General features: G+C 38.6%; 1 protein-coding gene across 1 annotated transcript in view; it reads right to left on the minus strand.

The window, feature by feature from the left end:
* Positions 1-26,840, minus strand: part of LOC118248098 (contactin-6-like) — a 79,058-nt gene that overhangs the window by 28,622 nt on the left and 23,596 nt on the right. Inside the window, exons 3-8 of the mRNA XM_035546718.1 lie at positions 25,792-25,995; positions 24,268-24,370; positions 16,050-16,234; positions 13,440-13,576; positions 10,011-10,140; positions 8,898-9,048 (exon numbers count right to left, since the gene is read on the minus strand). Of these exons, the coding sequence (XP_035402611.1) occupies positions 8,898-9,048; positions 10,011-10,140; positions 13,440-13,576; positions 16,050-16,234; positions 24,268-24,370; positions 25,792-25,995 (910 nt within the window). The remainder of the gene's footprint in view (positions 1-8,897; positions 9,049-10,010; positions 10,141-13,439; positions 13,577-16,049; positions 16,235-24,267; positions 24,371-25,791; positions 25,996-26,840) is intronic.

Consider the following 26,840-nt stretch of genomic DNA (forward strand, 5'->3'; position numbering starts at 1 on the left):
GACAGAGCATAATAAAACATGGTATTTATCTAGCTGTACATCGATCAGTCTGAACATTCATAGAAGAAAAAAATGATAGTGGTAAAGTAATACACTAAGAAGGAAAGGATCAGGAGCCAGACTGCAAAATTCTGTGGTGAGAATCCAAGTAGAAAATAACCTGAACTGTGAGAGAAAAAGGTTGCCATATTTTCTATTTGCCAACAAATTCTGTTGCTTTTATAAGATCTTTACAGCTCTGGTACATCAGAGAAAAGTTCTTCCAGCACAGGATGGTATGCCCACACTACTACTATTCAATCTAACCCCACTATTAATCATTATCTTTACGATTTGGATATTATCAGGAGTTCAGAGGCACCCATTCATACATCCAAATTCACTCTAGATGTAAAACTAAGACCTTAATACGGGACTTAAGTGGAATTTAAACAGTATGTAAGGCCCTGAATTACCCTGTGTGTGGGAGTTTAATTCACTTAGAGAAATCTTCTTCCCTATCTGCTTGTCAGAACGTGTTTCAAAAAATAAAAGTACAATAAAACCTGCAGTTAACTTTAAATTGTTCTGTATATACTAGCAGCAAGTGACACCAGGTACACAGCGTGGTGCTGACTTGTTTTCAGAAGCCCTGAACCAGCACGTTGCATGCATGCATACACATAAGAGATGCGCAACATTGGAGATGCTCTTGCTGTAGGTGTATTCTAATGTTGAAGTGATTAATTTTTAACAATCAATCACGAAAGGGATTTTGGAACGAGTAGTCCAAATTCCCAAGCTTGGGCAAACAATTCCTAAGAGAGCAAAAAAGGAAGGACCAAAATCCACGTTCTTCTCCACTCAGGAGCTCTCGCTGCTGCTTTGCCATCGACTTGCTCTCTGAGCTCATCCCCTGAATTCCTCTGCTCTTCTCCTCAGCCTGACTGCATTCATCTTTGGTCATTTCAGCTTCCACAACGACCACTCTTATCTCTGCATGTGTCCTTGCTCCCGTGTCTCTAGGTCTTATTACTTCCAGCTTTCTCTACCCCTTGACTTGGTTACCTCTTGTTTTGCAGGAAACCCTGGGGCAATTCCCAGATTGTCTGCAGAATTTGTGCTTAACTTGACCTATAATGGTTGGACTCTATGTGTTTCACTGAAGCCTTAGACCCACAGCCTTTCTCAAAATAACAGAACATTGATATTTTGTCATTTTTATGTATGACTAATATGCTACCTCTTCTATGAGTCCCTTAAGCAGCTCTGTCATTCACTGAAAATTTGAAAAGATTTTTAGTTTTCATAGAAAAGACGTAGTAAAATATTGGTATTTCTTTGCAATAAAATCCTGATTTCCAACAACTTCTCATGTATTCAGGCTCCAGCACATGCTAAAGCAGAGGTGTTAGTATCCTCTTACAAAAGCACTAGCCACATTTTCAAGGTGCTGGTTCCTATACGTAGTCTCATGTAGTTCTTCACACTAAGAAAAATCCCAGAAACTCTTTGTCTTTTCATTCACATCTAGAGTATAACTGGCAACAGCTACCCATTTACCTATCATGCTAATCAATAACATCCTACAGCGTCTTTTTACATCATATCCCCAACACACCCTGATCTAGCCATTGCCTCTCATGTCACTTTTAGGTCAAATTTTTTTCCATCAGGAATCTTTTATTTGGTGTTTGTGCAGTGCATGTTTTTCATCCACTGCTCATATTTCTGTGTGCTACGGCAATACACACAAGAATAAGTGCAACAGTAATGATGTGCATGGCAGTACAACTTGGACTAGAAGAGGATCACAGAAGGTTGCATTCTCTCATTATTTTTTGTGCGAACTCCTAATTAGGAACCTTGATTCAAAGCCTGTTGAAGTCAATGGAAAAGCTCCAGTGAGATTAGCTGGCTTTGGATCAAATCCTAAACATCAATCAGAATATGTGCATGAAGCAGGGACAGAACATGAACTGAAAGGGAGAGAGGGCACAACACTGACACTCACTGGGGCTTAGTTTATTACAACTCTATATGACATGGAAGAGTGACAGATTGCTTGGGACATCTCAACATGTAGGACAGCCCCTCGGAAAGGCTCACCTTAACAAGGTTCCCAGGAGTTGACTAGGAACAATTTAAAATTGTATTACAGAGATGTCATACAGAAGGGAAACTGTAATAAATCCAGTATCATGCAGGTTGTCACTCTTCCTTAAACATGAGAACATATGGTTCATTTGCTTACTTGATGCTCACGCTATCTGATGTGCTAAACAGTATTACATTAAGTAGTCAGTAATACATGATGAAATTAGGTTTATTGGCTTGTTCCATTATGAAACTCTCTAAGGAGAGAGAAAAAAAAAAGGAGAAAAGCCCTTTTCTTGTGTCTTCCACTGCACTAATATTCTCTGTCTTCTGCCTGCCAGAGTTTCATGGGGTCAAGTAGCAATGGGGGGCCCCTCCTGCCTTCTCATTACAGTGGATTGAGTTCAAATGGAAAGATAACAGAAGAAGAAGAAAGGGGGAAAACAAAGGAAAAAAAGATTAAGAAGAAAAATAAAATATTCTTTTTCTTCCCCTCCTCTGTTCTCATTCTTCCTTCCCCCCGTATCTCCTTCCTCATCTTTCACGCAGTCATAAGCTTTCGCCTCCCCTGCCTTCCGTCTGCTCTTGGGGGAAAAGAGAGAATTAACTAGAAGCATGAAAAACACAAAGAAGGAAAGACTGGAGGTACTTCAGGTCAGTCTGAGGCATTTTCTAGCATTCCTTTGATTGTAAAACTTTTTTTTTTTTTTTTTGTAATGCCAATTTTAGCAGTTTTGCTGGATCACCAAACATTTCTGCTCATTTTTACTCACTCTTCAGTGAGTATTGTCATGGTTTATGGTCCTGCTTGATTCAATGACATTATTGAGAAGTAAGCCTGGGAAAATGCTTGTATACTTATACTTACACGCAACAGTGAAAACAGAAAAACAGCACTGTTGTTAGCAAATAAATATTCAGAAAGTATATTATCTCCACCCTTACTGGTCTTTTGCAATATCTTTTCTGCTATCATTCATGAAAAAAGACCATTCTAATCTGAATGTGAGATATTTTTAGCCAGAATACAGAATATTCCTTGCAGCTCTCAGCATTCCATTGGGAAAGTGTAAGGATGGTTTTTGTCCAGTTATCAACAAATATGTTGTACTAGCATGGCCTAAGAGATGAAAAAAACAAAGCAATTCTATACAGTAGGCTCAGGTTTTGCAGGAGTTTTCATATCTTAGTATGCAAACTCAGACCAACCACAGAAAGCAGACAGGTAAATCCATGTCTTTGATTTCTGTCAGTTTAGTTGTTAGCAAGGAATGGAACTGAAGTGATTAATCAAATTTAGCAGATGTGGAATCAATTCCATTGGTTCCCTAAGCAAAATTAGAAATTCATCAAGGGAGAAGCTTAATTTGTATTCATGTTGACTTACAGCGATGATGTCTAAGATATCTGGAATTGCTCTGATTGCTGATGCCCACACTTCAAGTGCTCTATTTAAAAACTAAAATAGGAAATGAACTTCTTTACAAGCATGCAGACATTGATAAGATAGAAGAGTTAAGGCATATCATCAAAGCTATGCAAAGCTTCTTGTGGTAGAAAAGCAAGAAGGATAAAATGGAGATACACTTAATCCAGACTTCAAAAACTGGACTTAAAAAATAAAATAATAGTAATATTAATATCCCATTCTTATTCACCTCGCCACTTTGCTGTAGAAAGCTGGGAATAGGATAGTAAAAGTTAGAATAGCATAAGAAAATACTTCACATATGAAACTTGCTACCAGCATACAAACGTCTATACTATCTTTATCTGCAAACAGTGGGTGCATAAATCGGGGTGGTTTGTGGCACAAAACAGCATGACAAGCAAAGCTTCTCTTTGCCTGTGTGACTCAACTAGTCTGACTTCAGTACAGGTTTCTTTTTTTCAAACACTGTAGGTGTTTCATTCCTCCTGCTTTGTTCATCTAAAAGTTAGGCATCTCATTTGAGATAGAGGTGCCTGTCAAGAAAAAGTAAATAACTACCTTAGACTGCATATTGACTTCAGCTAAATAAAACTTAAGTGACATCAATCTTCTCCTTTGTTAGTAGACTACTACAAAATTTGGGATTTTCAATCCATTTTGTTATGATTCCTCCCCAAGCAGGATTTTTATTTTATTTATTTATTTAAAATAATGGATATTCTGGAAGGTTTCAGTACAAGCTAAACAAACAATGCTGACATTCTGGTAATTGAAATGTTTCACTGCAGCTTGTTGAACTGCCCTGACACATTTCTTTTCAAATTGGTTCAAGCTGAAATGCTATTTCACAGTGCAATATGCTTTATATGTTTTATTTGATTGGTAGATTGAGGACTTCTCATGTTTATCAATTAATTGCCTTTTTTTTTTTAACTCCTCCTTTCTCTAATTCCAACACTAGTCCACAAGAAGACAGACTTTTTAAAAAACTTTTTTTTTTTTTTTGGTGGAGGGGATGATGTGTATGGGGTAGGGGAGAGACCTGACTCCAAACAGCGGAGCAGCAGAAGAAAAACACAAGTGGACAGCAGCTGTGCACTCTCAGAAGGTTGTAGAAGAGTGGTCCTGCCCCGGAGACTGATGGAGCAGCTCAGATGCAACATACAGCTGTGAGAGGATCCAGCCCTTTAGTTAATGAAACCTGCTGGGTTGTTGCATCTCTCTTGGTAGCAGGAGAGAATCCCCCCGAGCCTCCAAGGGGCAGCTGTAAGACCTCAGCAATTACCAGATAATTTTTCTAACCCTTAGTGGTAGTCTCCAATCACAACATCTGCTCAGTTTTCTTTGCATAAGGTTGTTGAAAGACAGCTTTTCTTTTCAGTGCTCAATCACTCTGCCATATTTCCTTTGAGAAATGGCAATAACTTGAATGTAAAATACAAAAAATAAATTCTCTCTCCCATGCCACACTTACCAGGTAGAGCAGCTTTGTTTATGGCAGAGAATCAATTACCATCCTTCACTGTGATGGGGCTGAAGACTATCCTACAGGCAAGACCAGGAGCCAACAAGTATTGAGCATATTTTATTAACCCCTAAACATACTTCTTGTCCAGTCCCCAGAAAAGACCTGAAATTATGAATATTTGCTTTTTACTGATTATTAATGCATGGAAAGTGCTGCATATGACTAATACATTCTTTCAGCCTACCTCATTTCTTTGTTTTCCCTTTGCTATCTTCATTTCAATTCTGAGTGGAGTGAATCACATATGTTTATATGCGTTCACTACAGTGTTTGGGGATCCTTGGTTCATGCTGAGGGAACAGCACCTCTCCCTGGTAAGTAAACACGGTTCCAATTCCCATTTATTAAAATGTTTAAATCAATTAAAAGAAAAAAAAAACACCATTTTTCACTGGTCCTGAATCCACTGAAGATGATATGACATACATTCATAATGAAATCAGTGTCTAGACTTGCAAATTTGCTTTAATATATAATTGTTCTTTTCCACTCTTTTCCACTTTTCCTCAGTGGTTGCATGAGATGATAAAAGTGAGGTGTGAGATGAAGAAAATTCCCTTTGGATTTTATTGAGACTACATAACAGAAAAATAGCTCCTATCTGTGTCAAAATCCCCAGCTTGGGAGTTCATAGCATTACGTTTGTTCTTTCTCTCTGCTGCATTTAATCTCCACATTAACTAAAATCCAAAGCACATGCCAGGAAAAGGTCTTGCATTTGGCAAAGGGCAAATAAATCTCTTCCAACTTTGACAGCAGCCCATTGGACGAGTGGCATTGCTCCTAAAAGCCCATTTCACAAAAATTGGATTCAAAGGAGGAGGTTAGTTGCACAAAAGAAATCTTGAAGCTGTACTAGATGATATGGAGAAGCTGACTAGAGGAATCACATGAAGAGAGAGAAGGCATAAACAAGGATTAGCCAACGATGGGATGCCTTTTGATTCCTGTAGCTGATAAATCTCACACTGCCTCTCTAAAGTGGCCAGCTGCACTAGCCAAAGATAAACCCCACTATTCAAAAGTGAATGAGGGTGAAAATAAATTATTTTGGAGAACTATGAAATAGAATACTCAATGCAGAAGGAACATTGAGAAGAGGAACAGTAAGCAAACCCTATATATGTATGTTTGCTTTCCCATTTAATGTAAAAAATGATTGGGGAATTTTTTTGAAGGACTTGTGTATGATTCAAATGTAATAAAGCATTCTACATCAGTTAGGGTATACAAATAGAAGATCCAGGCAAAGATGGTTTTGAACTACAGAGAAGACAGGGGAGAGGAATGGGGCAGGAAGAAAACATCTTAGAAGGCTGAGGACCTTCACCCAAGTACTACAGCTTCGTAAATATAAAAAGGCTTGACAGAAGAACCCCAGAGGAAATCAAGTAGAATGTATTTCATGGTGCCTTTATTAATAAGATGGATAGTCTATTAATTAACTTTTCCTAGTTAGCACATCTATATTTACACATAAACTGAAACTGACATTAATATAAAGCAGTGTTATGTGATATTAATAGCTCAGAGGTTCAGGGACAGCAGTAACTATGCATGCATGACCATCATAAACTATTATCACAAGTGAAAGGAAGAAGGTGAAAAAGAATGAACATCCTTTTTCCCTTAGGGTGAAATAGGTCTAGTTGCACTATTTCTGTAACAAAAGATTGAATTTGTCCAAATCATTCTCAGGAAGCTATGTGGTTTGACTTATTTTGCAGTATGTCCATCACAGTTTTGCTGTCAGAACCATAAGGGACTGGTATTTCCTTTTTTTTTTTCCTCCCTCCAGCATATATAGCCCAACCAGATTTTAAAACCACAGAAGAGGAATCCACATAGACTATAAATGCTGCATAATGAAATGTGAGCAGATATAAGGAAAGCTTTAGTTAAAACAGTGCATCTGTATGGTACATGTCAGGATTTAATCATACATACAGAAAGACAGAGCAGGTTCTTTCTTTTATATGAGCAAAGATGTGTGATTTTAGTACTTTAATTAGCTGTGAAGAGAAATTACAGCCACACAGATCCTCATTTCATTTCTGCTTTCTATCAAAGATCTCTGGAAAAAATACTGTATAGATGATTTATTTTATCTTCTTTAAAACTGTGGCATTATCTATTTTGTCATTTAATAATCAAAAAGCCTCAAATTCTATTTCGCACCAGTGGACGCACTGGTAATATTGTTTTGCACATGGAGTGTTTAAAACCCCTTGCATTTGCCTCAGTGCAAATCTTGCTCCTTTTGTTTACTTTTGCTCAGCAGCAGAAGGCCTTCTGGGATGCTCAAAAATTACAGCATGCTTATAATTGTTAGTAAATTAATACCAAAGTACAAGTGAATATGGCACGCAGTATGTAAATATATATATATTTTTTTTTTATAAGCAGATCAGATGGGGAATACCATGGTGCTGGAAGTAGCAAGGTCTAGGCTTAATTCAGTTATTTGAAATGCAAGTTCTAGATGGTGCTCTTCTTGCTCCTGTACTCAGTGTCAGAGCTCTCCCATGGCAAACTGCATAATGGGAATGTTTTCTGTGTCCTATAGGGGTTGCATACAATAGCAATGAATAGGCTTTTTTGTGGAATAGACCATACAAACAAAATGCAAATAAAAGATTTGACTGTGCACTAGTTGGGAAAATATTTTTAGTTAATACCTGAGCAGTTAAATAGAAAATAAAACCGGCATTATTGACAGGATGGAAAAAATCAATGGAAAGTTCTCTACAGACTCTGGCATAGATTGCTTACCCATAGCTTTGTTTTATTGCAACTACCTATGTGAAATACCTCTTCTTAGCTTTGCATTTTCCACATCTACTCAAATTTACTTTTATTAACAATGTATACTACTTCAACATGAGATAGGAAACTGTTTCTTTGGGTCACATTTTTAGATAAGGGTGTTTTAATGAAATATAATAATTTTAATTCTTATGTCACACAAACATATCCTTGAGCAACTAGTGTTATATGCAAAATCTGGTGTTTGATTTCCAGACCTTTATGAATTACTGATTCTGTTTTCAGTCTTTGCAAATGTGATAAAACAGCATTGCTGTTATATTCATGAACTGAAAGAGAAAGATTACAGTTCTTAGACGCTTGTCCATTTCACTCATCTACCCACATTTCTACATGGAAATAATATCATGGTTACACACTGTGTTTACCATTCACAACTTACATTAAAAGCAAGTTATTGACTTAAGTTAGTGCTTTACTGTGTAACCGGCATCGGCATATAGTACTAAGCATAGCTTATTTGTGGGTTGCCACAAACTATCGGCCATGTCAGACCCAATGTCAGTAAAGTTCTGCCTAAGACCATGCAACTACACATTGGTTGGTGAGGGAGCATACTGGCATATTGGTCCAGTGGCTAAAGCCTGCCTAAACAGAAAAGACAGGGGATCTGTAGGGTGATTTTGATATGGGTTATTTTACAACCTGTACAGCTGCTAAGCAATTATGCTGCAGCCTGAGGGTATATTCCACTTCTCTGAAGCCTCCACTGATGTCTCCTACATGAAGCTGATTCACTCAGGCTTTGCATGTGGTAAACAGTCAGTTCTGATAGTATTGCAGTGAATTAACTGTTGATGAACACGAGCTTATGTATCATACAATTACCCGAGTGTATTCAGTTTGTCTTTGTTCTCAATCAGGTTTATAGCTGCAGAACTGTATGGCCACTGCTAAAGAAGAGCAGGCCTCTGGCATCAAAGTTTTCTGTTGATGAGCTGTCAAAAGCAATACTAAGTCAGCTGTGTTTCAGTGATGTTTAAATGATATTAAAACAGAACACCCAACAATCCAGCAACTGGTTTATTACAGTACCTTTTGTTCTGTCGCAGCACCTCTGAGCCCTTTCTCCAGTTAATAACTGCTGTGGGAGAAGCACTTGGTTTACAACCAATTGTAACTTCACCTCCAACTTGAACAATGGAGATTTTTTTCACGGGATTTTTTGAAAAATCAGGGGCTGCAGCTAAAAATAAAGAGCAGAATGGTATGCAGTTGACAAGTTATTAAATGAACTAGCTAATTTCTGAGTAACGTAGTAGGTGAATCCAATAATTGCTTTGCTTTTAAGCTTTCTTCAAGAGTAGATGTATCAAATGTGAAAAATATATTTAAATACCAAAGCACAGAATTCATTGAGTCTCATTTATGCTGCTGTTCCTAAAGTCTCCAGTCACACAACCCTTCCTCAGGATTCTCTGCAGGCTGGGCGAAGGGGTCTATCTGCAGAGAAGGAGGTTCCTGAGCAAAGCTACAACAGCAGCATAAATACTTTTCCTGATCCTAGCCACAGGTATTCATCTGCAGAGTTTAGAGCGTGTATTTACAATTTATCAATAATTTTCTCTTCATCAACTGACTCAAAGTGTATGCACAGACGTGCAGTATTTTATGAGAAAATTCTCCTTAAGACCTACAACAGTTAGGTACTGCTTAAGTCACTGTTTTAGCACTTTCATCAGTACTTGGCTGTAGAACAACCTTTATATTTGCATATCGATAGTGGAACACTTATATGAAAAATTTCTATTTTATGTGCTACTCTGGTAATCGTTTAGATTATTTGTTGTATGTTATTTACTTTTATATACACATTTGCCACATTCTTTAATGTTAGAACTATTTTTCCCACTTCCTGAAATGATTTTTAAAACTTAAAAATAGCTATTAATAACTCAAAATATTAAGTGAAAAATAGTATTCTTTAAACTTGAGTGCATGTAAAAAAAAGACTACAACTGGGATTAGGATTTTCGCCCCAAACCAACCATGAAATCCAAAAGCTTCCCACATGGCTCTTGAAGCACAAAGAAATAAGAACGTGCTTGAACTGCCAGGTGGAAATTAATCTAGTTATTTCTAATTTCAAATTTTTGAAAGCAGTGTCCTACTATAACTAGTATCTTCATTTTAATGACATTTACTCACCTATCACCCGCAACTCGGCATTAGCATAAATAGTATCATACTTGTTTTCTGCTACACATTGATACAGGCCTGAGTCTGACATATTCAGCATCGGTATGGTAAGAGTTCCATTGTCTATTTGGATTCTCTCCTGATAAAAGAGAAACAAGCAAAAAACATTGACAGAGCCAAAAAACGTACAATCCCAAAGATTTTTGGTATCATGCCGATAATTCAGAAGTGGAAATATATTTTTGGAAGTCACTTAGACAAACGCATCAGAATTACAATGCATACATCAGTTATGATGGACGTGTTTTCAGACCCTAACTCTTCAAAGCTTTTCAAGGCACATGAGGCTGAGTCATTGCCTTGGGCAGGCATGCTCAGATGTTCCAGCTGTGGCATGTGTTTGCCTGCTTTGCCAAGCTGTGAACCTGGGTATGCTTCACCATGAAACAGACAGAAGCAGCTACCGGAGGGCAGGCACGGCTGCACCACGCTGGAAACCTGGAGCATCTTCCATATGGCTCCCAAGAAGCAGCACCTGCAGCCCCCTCGAGGGGCACGATGAGGCACGGTTTACCCTCCTCTTCTATCAGACAAATCTAATAATAATAATTGAAGATAATCAGAAAAGCTCCGCAGGAGACAGAGGTGTTCAAATAACTAAAGTTTAAAATGTCATCACATCCACATGTCGCAGAAGAATGATCCACTGAAAGTTCTGCTGAAGCCAACGCTTAAAATCCTATTGGAAACCCACAGGTAACTGTTCAAGTCAGAAAACCACGTTCTTCATGGCTTGAATTTGTATTCACCATATATGGCTTTGGTGTAATTCTGCTGAAATAGAGGAAACTGCACAGTATGTAAATTTGGACCAAAGCTTTTTTGTGTGTGTGTGTATTAAAAGGAGTTTTGTTTGCTTTATCTTAAGAAATAAAGAATGTTTCATGTTGCAAACATAACTTTAATCCAAATATTTTGCAAATTAACCATTATTAGCTTCTGGAGACAATCATAGCTCCATAGCAAAGCATAACACTGAGAAATAGGAGAGAATATGTTCTCCAAAACAGACTGGCATGGAAGAAGACCACAACAGGGAATTCCATCACCAAGTGCACATCTGAAAAAGGATATTACTATTATTATTAAGCTACTTCTTTAGTCTGACTCTACTGCCTCTGAAACAGTAAGAGGAACATATGTTGTTATAGTAAATAGTACAGTCCTTTGCAGAACACCTGTAAGCACCTAAAACATTTGTAATCTGCTGAATGCGTACAGCCCAACTTGCTAAGCTGCCACAGGTAAGCCCTTTGCATCCCTTTCAGAGAATTTCTCTTGCTGTACTGAAGGGGAGAGAGTCACCTACTGAGCCAAGGAACTGTTTTTCAGTACTCTGGCTTTTCCTTGGAGGTCTCCCAACCAAAAACTGACCCAGTCCAACCCTGTTTAGCTTGGAAATTTGATGAACATAGCCTCTGGTTATATGGCTGGTGCATTGCAAATTAATTAACAACATTACATTACTTATCTACTGTTAATTTTTTGAGGCTCTTGCTACAGATATATTCCGCATACTTAGTTTTACCTTCAGGTTGTTTACTATCCTCTTGGTGCATTCTATATATATTTTTTTAATTTTTTTTTTTTTTTTTTTTTTTTTTACAAACTTCCTTTGAATACAAAACCCCATTCTGAAGCAATGCTCACACTTCATACACATGCCAAATTCTGCACGATTCTCAGCTGGCTCTTTTGAGCTACATAGACAAAGAGAAGAATAAAGCACACCATGTACGCAGGCAGGAATAATGCAGAGATGACCAACTAGGTGGCCAGGGAGAAAAGGTTTGACAGAGAGCAGACAATATCCTCAGAATAAGTCCCAAGGTGGAAAGCGTCTGGGAGGTATTCTTCCCATGATATTTCCAACAAGCAAGGTGCTTTGACAGACTTAATATTTTATTATACCTTCCTTGTAGTTTCACCTCCAAAATATCCATTTCGTCCACTGAGCAATAACATTCTGCATTTTGTTGCCTGAAGTATTCCATTTACAATACACCGTAAGTACTGTGAAAGTGTTGGTTGAAAATGTTTCTGTAGAGTGTTTTATCCTTTTTTTATTGAAACGATGCAATTGAAGAGCAACAGACTCTAAATATCACTGTCTTCAAAAAGAGAAACCAGATAATCTTGCTTAGGGACAGGTGACAATATGAGTAAAACTCTTGGGTTTTGAAAAATTGCAATCAAAGTAAATTCTAGCTAGCCTTCTCAGATGCTAGTTGAGCTCTGTTTAGGACTAATCCAGAAGAAAATCATAAGGAAGACTGGACCCTTCTCCCATTGTTTCAAATACACACTAGTGAATCAAACAAGTGCTGGCTTTGCAACCCAGAAGGTGTTAATTTATCCCATATGTTTTGGAAGTGCTTCTGTATAATGTTGTTGCTAGATGGAAATTAATCACAGTATTTTTGTTTTCATACCAAGTAAAAATGCATTACAGATAAGCCATGCCATTTTACACCCAATAGATGCTGCATAGATGCTTAATTAAAAGGGAAACTTGGCCTCAGCAGTACATAAACATTGAATCTTGCCACAGAAGACTGAAAGACGAACGTGCCAAAGCTTGGCCACCACAAAAGAATAATTACACTGCCCTGAAAGAGCCAAAGCAAAGTTCTCAAAGACCTAATGGCATAAGTAGCTGATCTGATTTCTTAAGTGTCTGAACTCCATTTGACTTCCCCTCTTGTACCCCACTCCTACCACCCCATTACTTCTCTCCACTGTGGTGGTCCTTTGTCCTTTAAGTGAGATTTTTCACTTGTTCTCCATTTCCTTATAACTTTATATGGTTTCCTTTGGTCTATTATTCCTCTACATAGTGCCAGATTAATATTAAACTCAATATTAACTGATTTTCAGATCTAATTCAGTTAAAGGATTAACATAGCATAAAAATGGCCATACTGCATCAGACCAAAGGTCCATTCAGGCTACAGGTTAAAAGCAGAAACCACAGAAAAGTGTAGGTTAACAGGCTGACCAGATTGCTCTGAAATACTCTTCCTCAGTCAATTGGCATCCTACTGACTTCCCAAACTACAGACTGTCTACAGACGTGTTCTCTATCTCGGGACAGACCCTTCTTTCACTAACTGCAATAGCTATTTTTAAACCCATCCATATTATTGTCATGTCTTGTAGCACTCAGATGCTCTGTAAGAAATCATAACTGACAATACATTTCCAACGTATATGAATTCAAAGTACTGAGGCTTTGTGTTGCAAAGAGTTTGTGCTATTTATTTTCATATGTTAAGCATAATAAATTTATGAACAAGGTAGTATTGTAAAGTGAACACTGCGACTAAACCTTGTAAAAAACCAAGATGAACAAGAAAGCTAACAAGACAGGAACCTTACCTCTGATGTGAGAGGCTGGCCATTTTTTAACCAGCTGTAGGAAGGGCTTGGTTTTCCTTTTGCCTTACATTCCCAAAACAAACTGTCATAGAGAGACAGAAAGGCATTTTGGATTTTTTTATCCCATTCAGGGAGTGCTGAAAAGAATATGCAAGCCATTTTAAGCCGGAGAAATGATTTTGCTGGAGTTATACTACTATTAATTAATGAACTGACGAAAGCTAATTAGTATTTGACCAACACATTCATAGTATATTGCAAGTGAATTCCACATAACAAATCTTTTAGCACTGAACTTCAAGACTAACTTGGGAAGCGGTCAGGAAATTCAGTTTAGATATTATTCAGTTTTATGGCCAAGATTTGCAGCAGCAGTTATTTTAGATGCCTGAAATTCTGGGCATGCTTTCTGAAAGCAATGAGACCCCTACTTTCTGAAAGCCAGTCATCTTCTCCAGGTTCTTTGATCTGTGTACCAAAAGGAGAAATATTAAAATTATTAGTCAGTAGTTAATCAAAATCACAGATACCAAGTGCTACCCCTCTGTTTCACTCACACACCTGAGACCAGCGTTTCCAAGCATATGTTGAAAGCAAGATGTAACTTACAACAAGTACTACACAAAGGAATTAGTGTTATTCAGAACAGCTTCTGAACATTTGCAGCACATTAACAAATTCATTGCTGCATAAAAGCAAAATTTGCAAAAAATCACACAAGTTCTGTAAACACACAACTAAACGCTGAAGGATGGAGCTGAGCAGGAGCTAGGATGAAGTAGACCAACATTTTAAATAGTTGTCAATATATAGGTGAATGAGACCTAGGCAGAATGACTAACAACCTCTTGGCTTTGGGATACACCAAAGCCACTTGAAAGCAAGGTACTAGCTTTCGTCTCTGTGTCTAGGATATGTGGTTGGTGTCTGAGAATCCTGTGAAAGATTTTTTGCTGGGTTATTAAGTCAACTCTGCAGACCCCATGTGTGAGTGTGTATAAACACACTGTTCTTATAGACAATTTCATTTTAGGAAGAGAATTGTTACCCTTTGAGACAGCCGAACAAGGTACTAAAAAACCTCCCTCCACAGCATGACCCTAGGGGATAGCTCATGACTGTGCCAAAACAAAGCACCCTGTGGTGGTTCAACATTAAATTACTACAATGCCAACAACCTGTTTCAAAGAACAGGAAAGTATATGGGATAAATCCCCCATGCTTAAGTGATTCCAATTATGTGTCATCTTCATTGCCCTCTGAGCCTAAGACATGGATCTAGATACCACACAAAGCAGCAGCCAGTGCCCAAGAAACTACTTCCTAGAGACGAGCTGCCTACACAGCAAGCAAAACCACAGCAGCACAGAAATTAAGAGGAAGTAAATTAAGTAGGTAATATGCTAACCCATTCCTAATATGATAAAACCTTGTGCAAACGCTTCACAAGTGCTGTTTTATATATTTCACTATGAACTATTAATTAATTTACAAAGCACAATAAACAAGGACATTGTTTCAAATTACATTAACCGATCATAATTTTGTAATTGCCTATGCTGTTATCAATCATGCACAGGTAATCTACTGAACTTAATTTTAATGGAACTGCTTGATTGACATTCTGTGAAAATTAGTGGGCAACAAAAACAAGAATAACCCCCATAAAAGCAAAGAAATAAACATTCAAAGCAACAGCAGACTGCTCTGTTCCTGACATAGATCTTGATCTTAACCAGGGCTGCAGGAGACTGGTAGTTTAGCAAAGCCTGTATTATTTCACAAGAAGAGATTTCCTTAAAAACAAAAACTTGCCAAGGTCCGAACAGATATTAATTATAGGTTTATAGTCTAGCTCTCTGTACTTGTCGTCTTACTGCTATATTTTATTTTCCCTTATTTTGAAAGACTTATAAGGCAGCAAAAAGATCTCCAGATCTCTTATGTCCAATACATTACTTTCTGTGGGTATTAAGAATGGGACTAAACAGCATATAATTCACCTTGGCTATAATGGAGCACCATGTGTGACACGGATCATAGGAAATTAATGTGTAGGAAGGGAAGAGAAATGAGAGAACAGTTTCACAGGTGTATTATTCCCCATTTTGGGAGAGGAGGAAAGAATGAGAGGCAGGAAGATGAGTTTCCCCAGTTTTGTCCTCATTTGTTTATGGAGCAAGAAGGTTCAGCTAGAATAGAAGGTAAAAATCTTTTACACATATGAACCAAAATCTCAAGAATCCTTCCCTAATCTGCACCTGGGCCAGCATAGCTTTATGCTGCTGTGAGCTGTTGAGAGTAAATTGCTGCCTGCCATTAATGTTTCATGTAAATGTACCAGGGATTTTTCTGCCTTGTATTAACCTTTACAACTTCATCACAGCACAGCCCACATTTTCAATCTGAGTTTTAATGCAAAATATCTTTATTTGCTGAGGATGTAATTCAGTGAAGGTCACTGCAGACCTCCAATCATTTTTTAATCAGCTTAACCTGAACTACATTTCATATTTCCAGTAAGGGGCTAATAGACTTGATATACAAAATATATCTGAACACTATCAAGCTCTGAAAAAAATAAATGAAGAAATTAATCAATCTGCTTACCATAGACAAATAATTGACCTCTTGCAATGTTTCTTCCTCGAATGTTTCCTGCAACGCATTCATAAAAACCTTCATCTTCTTGCTGAACATCCGGGATTTCAAGAACTCCTTTAGTTTGGTCATGTTTGATTTTCTTTGTCAGTGACTTTCCATCAGACCTCTTCCAGCTAATACTAGGGACTGGACTAAATAATTACATTTTATTAGAGAAAAAGAGAGCAATTGTTATAGCAGAAAAGATGACGTGAAATCCTTTTATACAGAATATTTTAAAAAAAGAAATCATTTCAGTTTCTAGGAGTGACATACAGAGGTTCATAAGACTGAGGTTTTATAACTCACCTAACTTATTTAGGGGCACAAGTCCAACTGTGGGGTGAAGTCCTCAATCAACTTTGATTGCTCGTAAAGCCAATTTGGATTTTGCCCACAGTAACTCTGAGGGTCCAATCCTGCCTTTTAACACTTACAGTGAAGGGACAACTCTGGAAGTCCAAATAAACACCACAGAAGCACTGAATTATTGACGGGTTTTCAGAGCAAACAAGTTCCCTCTGGCAATAAAGGTATTTTCACACCTCAAAATAGGAAACATTGGACAAGAATTCAAAGGAGCTAAAAAGAACAATAAATCTACGTATAAAAAATGGGATCCAGGGTAGAGGAGGGCAGGAAGACAGCTGAGCAAGGAAATGGAAAGTATGAGATGTTGAGGCTGAAAGGAGATAGAGACAAAAGAATATTTCTTATTTCATGTTTTTGTAGCTTTCTATCATTTTCATTTATATTTGGATCAATGTATTCTATATGATAAAAAATAGTCAAGTGTGAAGAAGGCTATAAATACTTCTTGGATTTCTGGTAATATCGCAAACCATACAAGCCTCGCTTTCATGATCTATTATGTCACCAGAACGCTTTGAAATATTAAGAGTCTTGGATTTCACAGTTGCTTTCTGTTACTGAAAACTACAGTAAGCTCCTTTTTCTAAGCAGGCGAGCAGTTACACTTCGAACAGCTTCTTACACAGGCTTTGACTAAACGCTGCCCACTTTCCCATTGGAAGTAACAGCAATAGCATACATTTGGTACTAAACTTCAAAGATAACTTTCATGGAAAGCAGAAGCGTGTATTGCCCTTGCCTGCCGGTCCCTAAGGTCTCCAGCCTGCAGCACTGATGTACAAAGCATTTACTCCTTTTTAGCAGAGACAATAACGGCTGTCAGTTCAGGTGTAGCTCCCACATTTTGAGGCTGTGTGCCCATGATGATTATGAGACCAACCGAAATCAGAAGGGCACAGACCAGAAGTGCAGGCACTTGGCAAATTACGTGGATTGAGCAACTGGCCAGATGTTAACCAGCTGCAAATACACAGCCACCAGAAAGAGACTATGTGCAGGGCAATTCACAGCTGGACCACTCTGATGGGCAAGGAATAGCAATGCCATAAAGCGTGCCTTGTCGTGCATTTAAGCTCATAGACAGAACAGGTGCACGTGGGAGACTCTTTGCCACAGAAGCTCAGCTGGGCAAGGGAGCCCCCAGCAGTCCTTCCTCTGCTCCTTAAAATGGAAAAAAAATCAGTCCTGAGGCCGCAGATTTAACCAAGGGATCTCTAACAGCTATTTACACAGCATAATAATTTCTCTAGCTACCTCATTTTCCATCGTAACTGAACTGCCTGTGAAAGTGGTTTGTAACTATCTGCAATACGTTTCAGACTCTGGAGTTAGCTCTGCACTGATGTGTGTGTATATTCATATACACACAAATTCTGACTCTCGTATGACCCCTCCAACACAGCTGAACAATTTACACACCTGAGAGACTGGGATGTGTCAGACAGCATTAGCCAGCAGAGGAGCTGGAAAGAACAGATTTTATTCTTCTGTTTCCCATTTTGATTCAAGACCTATATATGGTGGTTTAAATCCTCAATCTTTTTGGTCAACAGTAGTTGCCATCACCATCGCTATTTGTCCTTCACTATGAGACTAGAACCTATATGAGATGCAAACTTGTTTAATATTATATCTTGCTAGGAACTTTAGGGGGACTAAACTTTATCATATACACTGATCCACCCACTAATCGGCACTGCCTTCCCACCAAACCTTACGTGACTAATTACTCATGCAAAATTTCTCCAAACCAAGTTACTTTATAGTCATTTAAAAGAAACATAGCTCTTGTGCAGAACAGGTCTGTCCCACTGCTGCTGTGATCACGTCAGGAAAACAGCCAGAAGTATTCTGCAGTCTTGCAATAGGTTGACACAGACCGTTGAGATGACATGCAGGAAGAGCGTGGCTGGTTTAAAATGCTATAGCATATTAAATAATTGGTGTATAGTTACTGTATAATGGAATCCTGCAGCACGCAGAATGCCAGAAGCATTTGACTGCTTACTTTAAAGGCACCTCTTTTTCTCTTCTTTTTTTAAATAAGAAACAGATTAAAGGAAGCTAACAGTCACGTGGGAGAAGACAGACAATTAGATGCATTCACTTATGCCCTGCTACCTGAAAATGTTTCATCTAAATATTCCATATTCTATTAGGTTTATTTCTTAGTACTGACTCTGCATGCAGGAAGCCTGACTGACACCAAGGCCAGAGGCAGGGCTCTATGGAAAAAGGGCCCTTCTGTCAACTTGTCAAGTTTACCAAGGTTGGCATTGAAACCGCTGTCCTGTTTTCCTTCTCCTCACCAGATACTTATAATGATATCCTTGGGGATGTTTCAAGGCAAACTCTCCTCCTTGTCTGCCCCATCCTAACTAACAGGAGCGAAGGAAACACACTGCCTCTGACGCTAACTGCAGCAAGATGACAAAACGGAGTCTGGGTTATCGGCTTTACTGTATTTAAATGCATACTTGCAATAAATACTCAACAGCACTTTGCTGTTCTGGGGATGCTTGCACCAAGTGGCTTCGTTTTATCAAAAGAGGGAATTCATTTGTCAAGAGAGCAGCTCCTCACCAGCCCGAGGTATGGGTTCAACGAGCAGGCTGCAGGAGGAGCCAGAGCTCAGCCCCATGCCACCACCCACAGCAGGGCCTCTGATATCATGGGGGCGTTTAAAAGGTCTGTACTTCTTCATTGCCTTTGCTGATACCTCCTCACCTTGGGCTTTCCAGCATCTTTAATCATCATTTTGCAGAAGGCAGTTTGTTGGAAGAAACTAACATTCCAATGTTAGTTTACATTTTTATAACAAAATCTCTTAACACAACTATCACCGCAGGCCATACAAAACCTTTCACGGTAAAAGAAAATGAATGGCTTTAAAAAGACTAAACATAGAATTTACTTTAATGATTTTTTTTTTTAATGAACAAATTGATGCTTTAGGTATTTGTAATCTTGTAGGTAAATGTATGCAAAGTTTAGTTTAATAAACACAGCCTTGTGAACTTCTGCAGAGTTATGTTGCATAATCATCCTACTGAAGGCCAGCACCTGACATTCCTACACAGACTAATATCTTCCCATACAGATTTGGGGCACTCCTGAAACTTGTGGGTCTTTCTTTCTAGTTACTAAAATAACCAGATTAGAATAGGTAATTGCTTGGGGCTAAGAAGTTTTTGAATATCTAAACAATGAGAATACTTTTCAAATTTATTACATTTCACAGACAAGTCTTGCTCTCACCTGAGTAAATAAAACAGTGCATAAATATGAGTGTCTTTGTACATAAATCTGTAGTTTATTTGAAACCTTCAGAGCACCTAGAAGTACTGAGCTCAGCTACTAATTTAATTTATACTCTACCATACAGACAGCAGAATCACAAAACCATAAGTTACTAACTTGGAAAGAAAAGGAGATAGAAAATATTTTTTGGTTGGTGACAAGTCTTGTCACACTGAACATCAAATTAATTCATCTGCAGGACTACACCCCACACAGAGATGAAGGTCCCACCCTTTTGCAACAAACGCTCAGCTGATGCATTGCACTTGGGCCACCTCTTCGCTTTGTGCATCTGAGGACACCTCACAATAAAATTAAATCCCAGCTTCAATAACGAAGTCTATGCCTAGTTAAACAAGTGTCACAGAGCTGAGGTATGAAAACTGCTATCATGTCGGCATCAACTACTGACACAAGGAAGAATTAGGAACCAAGGGGCCTAATAATTACTCAGACTCCTAATCATCCTGATATATTACTTGGGAAACACCAGAGGTAAAATTCTCTGAAACCTGATATTGCCTTTCATTCTCCTCTGGTCACAAGCCATTCACATTCATGTAACAGAATCTTGCAGAGCTGCTTGCTCATCCCTTAAGGTACAAATACTAAGATACTTGTTCTATCAGAAATGTGGGCTGAAAGTAGCAAACCACTTAAGGCAGAAAAACTGATTCATACATATCATTTGGAATTCTGTAATTGATACTTCTACAGCCTCCTGCATAAAATCTTGAAGAATATACTAGAGTAACCATCTAATGAAGAAGTGAAGCCTGGTGCTTTTATGTAACTTCAGTAAAGGTGGTTATTTGGAACCCTCTCGTGGCTGTGTAATTACCTACTTTCACTAACTCTAGAAAAACTTCTCTGAATATATTTAGAGAAGGAAGCATTAACATCATCCCCTGGAAAAAAAAATATTCTGGGTTAAAAGAAATCCTGGTTTATACTATTTATATGTGCCCTTTACAGCCTCAGTTGGCAATATCACATCTCCAGGGATTCTGAGAATCTTAGAAATAAAACACAAGCACAGCTTAATAAATATGTGCATCAGATACGGAAACTACTTCGCTTATTTTCACTTCAGAAACTATCCCTATTTGCACAACAGAAAGGTTATTTTGGAAGAAATCGATAGAAAGTACAGTAACTCGACTGAACACATCTGTAAGCAACTCTTTCCATCATACTCAGTCCCTAAGACACAGGGAACAATAATTTAGATATATTGCATGATTAATATAGCTTGATCCAAAACATGACTTAATACTAGCATAGTATTAAACACTGCCAACATAATGAATATTAGTGCAGAAAACAAAGTCTCATCTCTTCTATTAAATTGCCACAGGCTGCCGTATTTGAAATAGTCACATTAGTATTTCATTTTTCAGTTTTCCCTTTTCAAAGAATTAAATTGTATATTTTTGGTCTAAATTCATAGAACCATAGAATGGTTTGGATTGGAAGGGATCTTCAAGATCATCCAGTTCCAACCCCTGCCATGGGCAGGACACCTCCCACCAAACCAGGTGGCTCAGAGCCCCATCCAGCCTGGCCTTGGGCACTTCCCAATGACTGGAAGAAACTTCCAGGGATTCTCCATGCTGATCACCATACAGATGCATGCTACTTACACTCCTTTTTGCCCAGTCATATTTCCATCACAGTGAGGACTAACTTGCTTTTCAAAAGCTTCTCCATTATTTGGGGTCTGTTTTGCAGGATTTGGTGGAGAGCTGGCCCAAGCACTGTGGGATACATGCCTTCAAACCCTCTTCCCAGGGATAAACACTGACTCTTTGCCCTGTCATGTCATTTCCCCCCCATTTATTTTCAAAAAAAAAAAAGCAAGGGTTTATAACTACACTAGAAGACAACTTGGATGAATCAGTTATGACATTTTCATGTAAAATGCATGAAGAGAGCTTTGCAACAGATTGAAATGGGAGGGACCATAAATGCTTCTTGATAGCAAGAGTCCAGTAAACCTCGAGCTCTCAAAAAGCTTCCACAGGAGGTACATGGAACGTACCTACCTCTGTGTGTTCTGTAGTCTGGCTGGAAGGTACTTCTCAGTTAAGTGGCTTGGAGTTCCCCCAGGTAAAAAGGTCTTAAAACTCAGCCCTTAGTCTGGCCTCTTGTACATGTGTTTAAATGTGGAAGTGATTTTTTGAGCAATGTCCAAGAGGCATGATTTGCTGTTCCATATAGAAGAGATGCTATTTCTCTAAATACCATGAAAGTACTTTCATTTAAGACTTCTGGAGACCAAAACCAGCAGGTTGCCTATAATCTGCCTCAGATGTGAAAGATTTCTGTTATTCATGGTGCAGAAGCAGTAGCAGCTGAAAGCATTGTCTGAACCAGTGGACTAACAGTATGAATATAGAAAATTATGGATAATGGGAAAGCAGTTCTGAAATCCAAGAGAGATAATAACCGTTAGTGCTTGTGGCAGATCAGAGGTATAGCTCAACAAATGTTGAGCTGAATTGATTTTGACATAAACAGACAATAGTAGAGGCTAGAGTTTTAGTGGAATTTAGGCATCTAAAGGTGCAGATGGCCACACTGCTGCACTTATATGTGCCTAACTACAGCTGTAAACAGCTGGAGGTAGGAAACAGATTTAACAATACCACTAATCACCTAAATACCTTTAAAAAGCCAGCCTTATCTAATAAGTGAAGACTATTTCACCTGTAATCTGTTTCTCTTGGTTTATTCACATACAAATGTCAGTTCTAAAATACTTGCTCACTGATTTAAAATGTGGTTCAAGGCTCTGTTCAGAGACAAAAGACTGGAAACAGTCATGTACAGTAGGAGACATCTAACCTATCCAAAGAATCTGGAGAGGAGAAATTTAACTGCTTCTCTCAAGAGCCTTTACTTACACACAGCACCCCTCCAGAATGTATACATTAGACTATGTACACAGGAACAGAATGATATCGAAAAAATGTGAAAAAGATTTCTGCACTTGGATCACTAGTATTTACTTAGTAAAACTCCAGGGAAGTATACCAGCACTTGTTTCAGCTGCCATCCTACAGATGGAGAAATGTATATTAAAGCTGCGTTAACCCTCTCAGCCCTTCCATTTTCTAGGCACAGCATTAGTAGGTGCTGTGTACCTACACATATAGTAATGTACTGTGCTTGCTGAGATATTTCATTACCTACATGTCCTTTCAGACCACCTTCCTCCTTCCCCCCAAAGGTTCTTAAAACATTAATGTCACGCAAGCTTTGACATGACCTGTCTTTACCCCTTCATTAAGGAGGCAGTGTTTTGTACATATTTACTGGTTTTGAAATGCTTTTATGTAGTCAATATAGCACTGTTAAAAGCTTTCCATGCAACAGATGGAAATATGAAATGACAACTTGAGATGTAAAGCCTGTACTGACTCACACACAATTAAAGAGGTATTTAAAGAGAAGTAGCTTGACAGCATTTGGAAAGGAAAATCAGCTTTAGCAGGACTGTTCCTGTCTGGTACTTGTTTGGGGCCAAAAAATATCATATTCCTTTGAATATGACTGTAGAAATATTCTCCCTCCTAAAATAAAAATTAGCCCTGAGATTAATTTATATACAAATCTCATCTGTACGGAAAGGCCATTTCCCATCTTTTTAACTTTATTTACTTTTTTTTTTTTTAAACTTCTCAGCATAGGTTCCAGAGGAACATTTGATTAATTTGTGCTGTCTACAAGTCAGGCTTTTAACCTCTGGGAAAGCTCTAAACACTTTAAAAGCTTACAGCCTTAAAAAGGATTGTCAAAGTGAACTTAAACTAAATAGAGGTCAACAACCAAAGGTTATTTTAGATTTTCGATGGAAAACAGACACTTACTGGAAAAACTAGTTTTCATAGGCTAGTTACACTTACTCAGTTAGCCACTTGCTCTTTGAATAGAGCATCCCTTTTTTGTTTGAGCACCCTACTGCTTCTGTAGATGAGTACACCAGTGTAAGCAGCCCAGGCACAATGTACACCAGGTTTTAGTCAGAAGGACTACTGTTAGGGCTTCCCAAGACCCCTCAGCATCTCTTTTGAGAAAAGGGTGCTGAGAGCCACGCTGGACCCATTCCAGACATTTTCCAGACCCATTCCAGCCCATTTCCTGAAATTCCATTCTTTAAGGTACCACACAAAAACATACTCATGTTGTGATGCAGACCTGATGTACACGTGCAGCTAGGTCAATGAATGCTGTGACCTGCAGTCTTGGTCTCATCCCAGAGAAAACTCAGGGGATTTAGCCTTTGTTCTCCTCACCCCTAGCCCATCTACAACCAAGTGAGCTTCAGTTCTGCTATTGCCTTCTCATTTCCTTGGGAACACATCGCAGAGAAACAAACCAAAATAAGTTTAAAAACATTTCACTTTCATATTCTGACCAAAAAAACTCTACCTGCCAGTTAGAAGAGATGTTATTTCTCACTGTACAACAGTGTTAGAACCCACATTTTAATAAAAACCAAGAATCTTACTTTCCAAGGGCAAAGCATTCCAGTTTAACAGATGAACCCTTCGCTGCATATGTTGTTTCTGGAAAACGTACTTCAATCTTTGGTTCATACTCCCCCATCACACCTGTTGAACATCAAAACAGCTAGCACTCCAGTTGAGCCTCAGACCTGTCTAGTACAACAGAGTTTCGGTGTAAAAGAAAGGATGTGATTAATACTGTTAGAGCCTTATGTTCCACCCATGGAAATCAACATGATGTCTATGGAGTAGCCTTAGGGTTTCTGGGTGGTATCCAACCTTATGCTGAAAGCTTACGTGAAATGTGTAAGCTCTTTGCATTTGAGAGTTGAAGCACATAACTTTATACAAGTTCTGAATGTGCAAATTTGGTATTTGTGCATTAACATTTCAGTGAGGATTTAGGGTTCAGACCTTGTTAGCTGTTAATAACCAGTGCCTATGACATTGGTCACTAAGTGGTCAGTTGTCAGGACACAAGGTAGTTCTGAGTGCAAGAGAAAAGTCTGGGTTCTCTGTGTCCAAAATAATTACAGAACACAAAGCTCCTTAACACAGCCAAGTGGAAACTCCAGGCTTGAGTAAAGCTGATGTAATTGGATGTAATGATCACATTCAAAAATCTCAAACATCTGATACACCACTAATTATCCAGTATCAGCTTAGGACATTTGATCTTGCAACAGGTATGGGATTGCTTTAAAAATATATTTTTTTAGCCGAAACTCTTAAGTGTACATGAATCTCTTAGTACAACTCATTGAAACAAGAATGACAAATACAAAACAGATTTTCCCTCTGTGTCCTAGCCTAGATCCCACACAGAAAATGAATGATTCCTGTTTTACATTAACAGGGACCCAGCTAATATTCCATGTGCTATTTTCCAGTTCCCCGGAGACTGCATGTTTAGTACCCAATCCAGAGGCTACCAGAGTGAACAGGAGAAGATTAAGACTAACAAGTGAGAAAAAGAATAAAGAAGTATGATAAGGAAGAAAACATGCAGAAGAGGTCTGAAGCATTTATGATCTGTTTGTACAAAATAATTAACTTTTGAGCTTTGGAAATTATACAATCTTGCAGGTGACCTGACGGAATAAAACAGCAGTCTCTTGGCAAAAGTTTTGTTTATAAAACTACTGTGCATTATTATTACAAACATAATGCTGAACAGACTTTTCTTACTATTTGTCACCGATGCTTTGCAAACAGTGCAAGTATATTGAAATTGAGGTGAGCAAAGTTATAAAACCAACTTTGTGTAATGCTTTCCCAGGTAGAAGTACATGCTTCTCAATGTGAGCATTTAATTCGAAGCATTGCTAAAGGTATTTGTGTATGTGCAGGTGAGTTTCTCACCTTAACAACTCACTTTCAACAGCTTTCTAGATTTGATATTTGAGCTAAACCTACATTATAAATTCAGAAAGCTTTACCATATTTAAACCTCAATACAGGCGACAATTACAGCTAACTGGAGCTGGACAAGTTATAGCCGTGTGCTGCATGCCAGGATAGCTTACCATCGCTGCGGAGAATGAGGGGAGTGGGTGGCCCCTGCACACTTTGCTCTGCATCGGAGTTGGTCACAACGCAGGTGTAATTGCCCACGTCCCAGGGCTCTACTTTAGCGATGTACAGATTTCCTGTTTTTTGTGAAACAAAGCGCCGACTATCCTCCCGAACATACAAGGGATTATTGTTGAAGATCCATGCATAGGACAAGTCTGGAAAACACCAGATACACATCATGTATCCTTTCCAGCACTGCTTGCTTCCTTTTAGCATTTAAGTGCAATATCGCCAGCTGAAAGAGCGAGTCAGTTACAGCACAGACCACAGGGGATGCACAAATTAGCACAGGCAAGATAAGCATTGCTTCAGCTTTAAACTCATTTCAAGCCACTTCAGAAGGTCAAAGAAGTTTTTGTCCCCTGCTACTTTCCATTTTCCTGCTTCAGCCTATTTTTAAGTAGGAATGGCAGTGCTGCAATGCCATGAGAAGGCTGGTTTAGTAAATAATTTCTATTTATAGCACTTTCCCTCTGAACATCAGGAGCCAACTGCTGATCACACAGTGTTACGGCTCCTTTCTCCACTCTGCATATGGAAAAAAAGAAACAGGTAACAGAGCTTTATCATCAGATTCTTAGGGAGGGGAAGAACTCAGCTGCAGACAAATGTTTTGGAGATTAATATCTGCTCCCATTGCACATTTGTTCCCTTCTTCTCCAGCTTTCTCATCTTTCACACTTGCATCTGCTCTGCACTTCTTAACTAGCCCTTTTATGCCACCTTTTTCCATAGTGTTTCACACTGCATACCTTGATAAGTACCTCTATAATCTCGCCATCTTATTTTACTTGACTAACCCACCCTGACAGGGCAGAACTCTGAGTTTACCATCCAAGGACACTGCTTCTCATAAGGGCCAAGCCCCTCTATGCTGCCAGGGGTACCCCAGGTTTCCTGCATACCCCACTCCCCAGCCGCTCTGTGTGGCTGCCAGCACCCGGTGTGGCATTCAGCAGGTTGCACGACTGAAATACTGTCTTAACAAGGCACAGTAAAT

The sequence above is a fragment of the Cygnus atratus genome, chromosome 10 (assembly GCF_013377495.2).
Source record: "Cygnus atratus isolate AKBS03 ecotype Queensland, Australia chromosome 10, CAtr_DNAZoo_HiC_assembly, whole genome shotgun sequence".
NCBI classification, from domain to species: domain Eukaryota; kingdom Metazoa; phylum Chordata; class Aves; order Anseriformes; family Anatidae; genus Cygnus; species Cygnus atratus.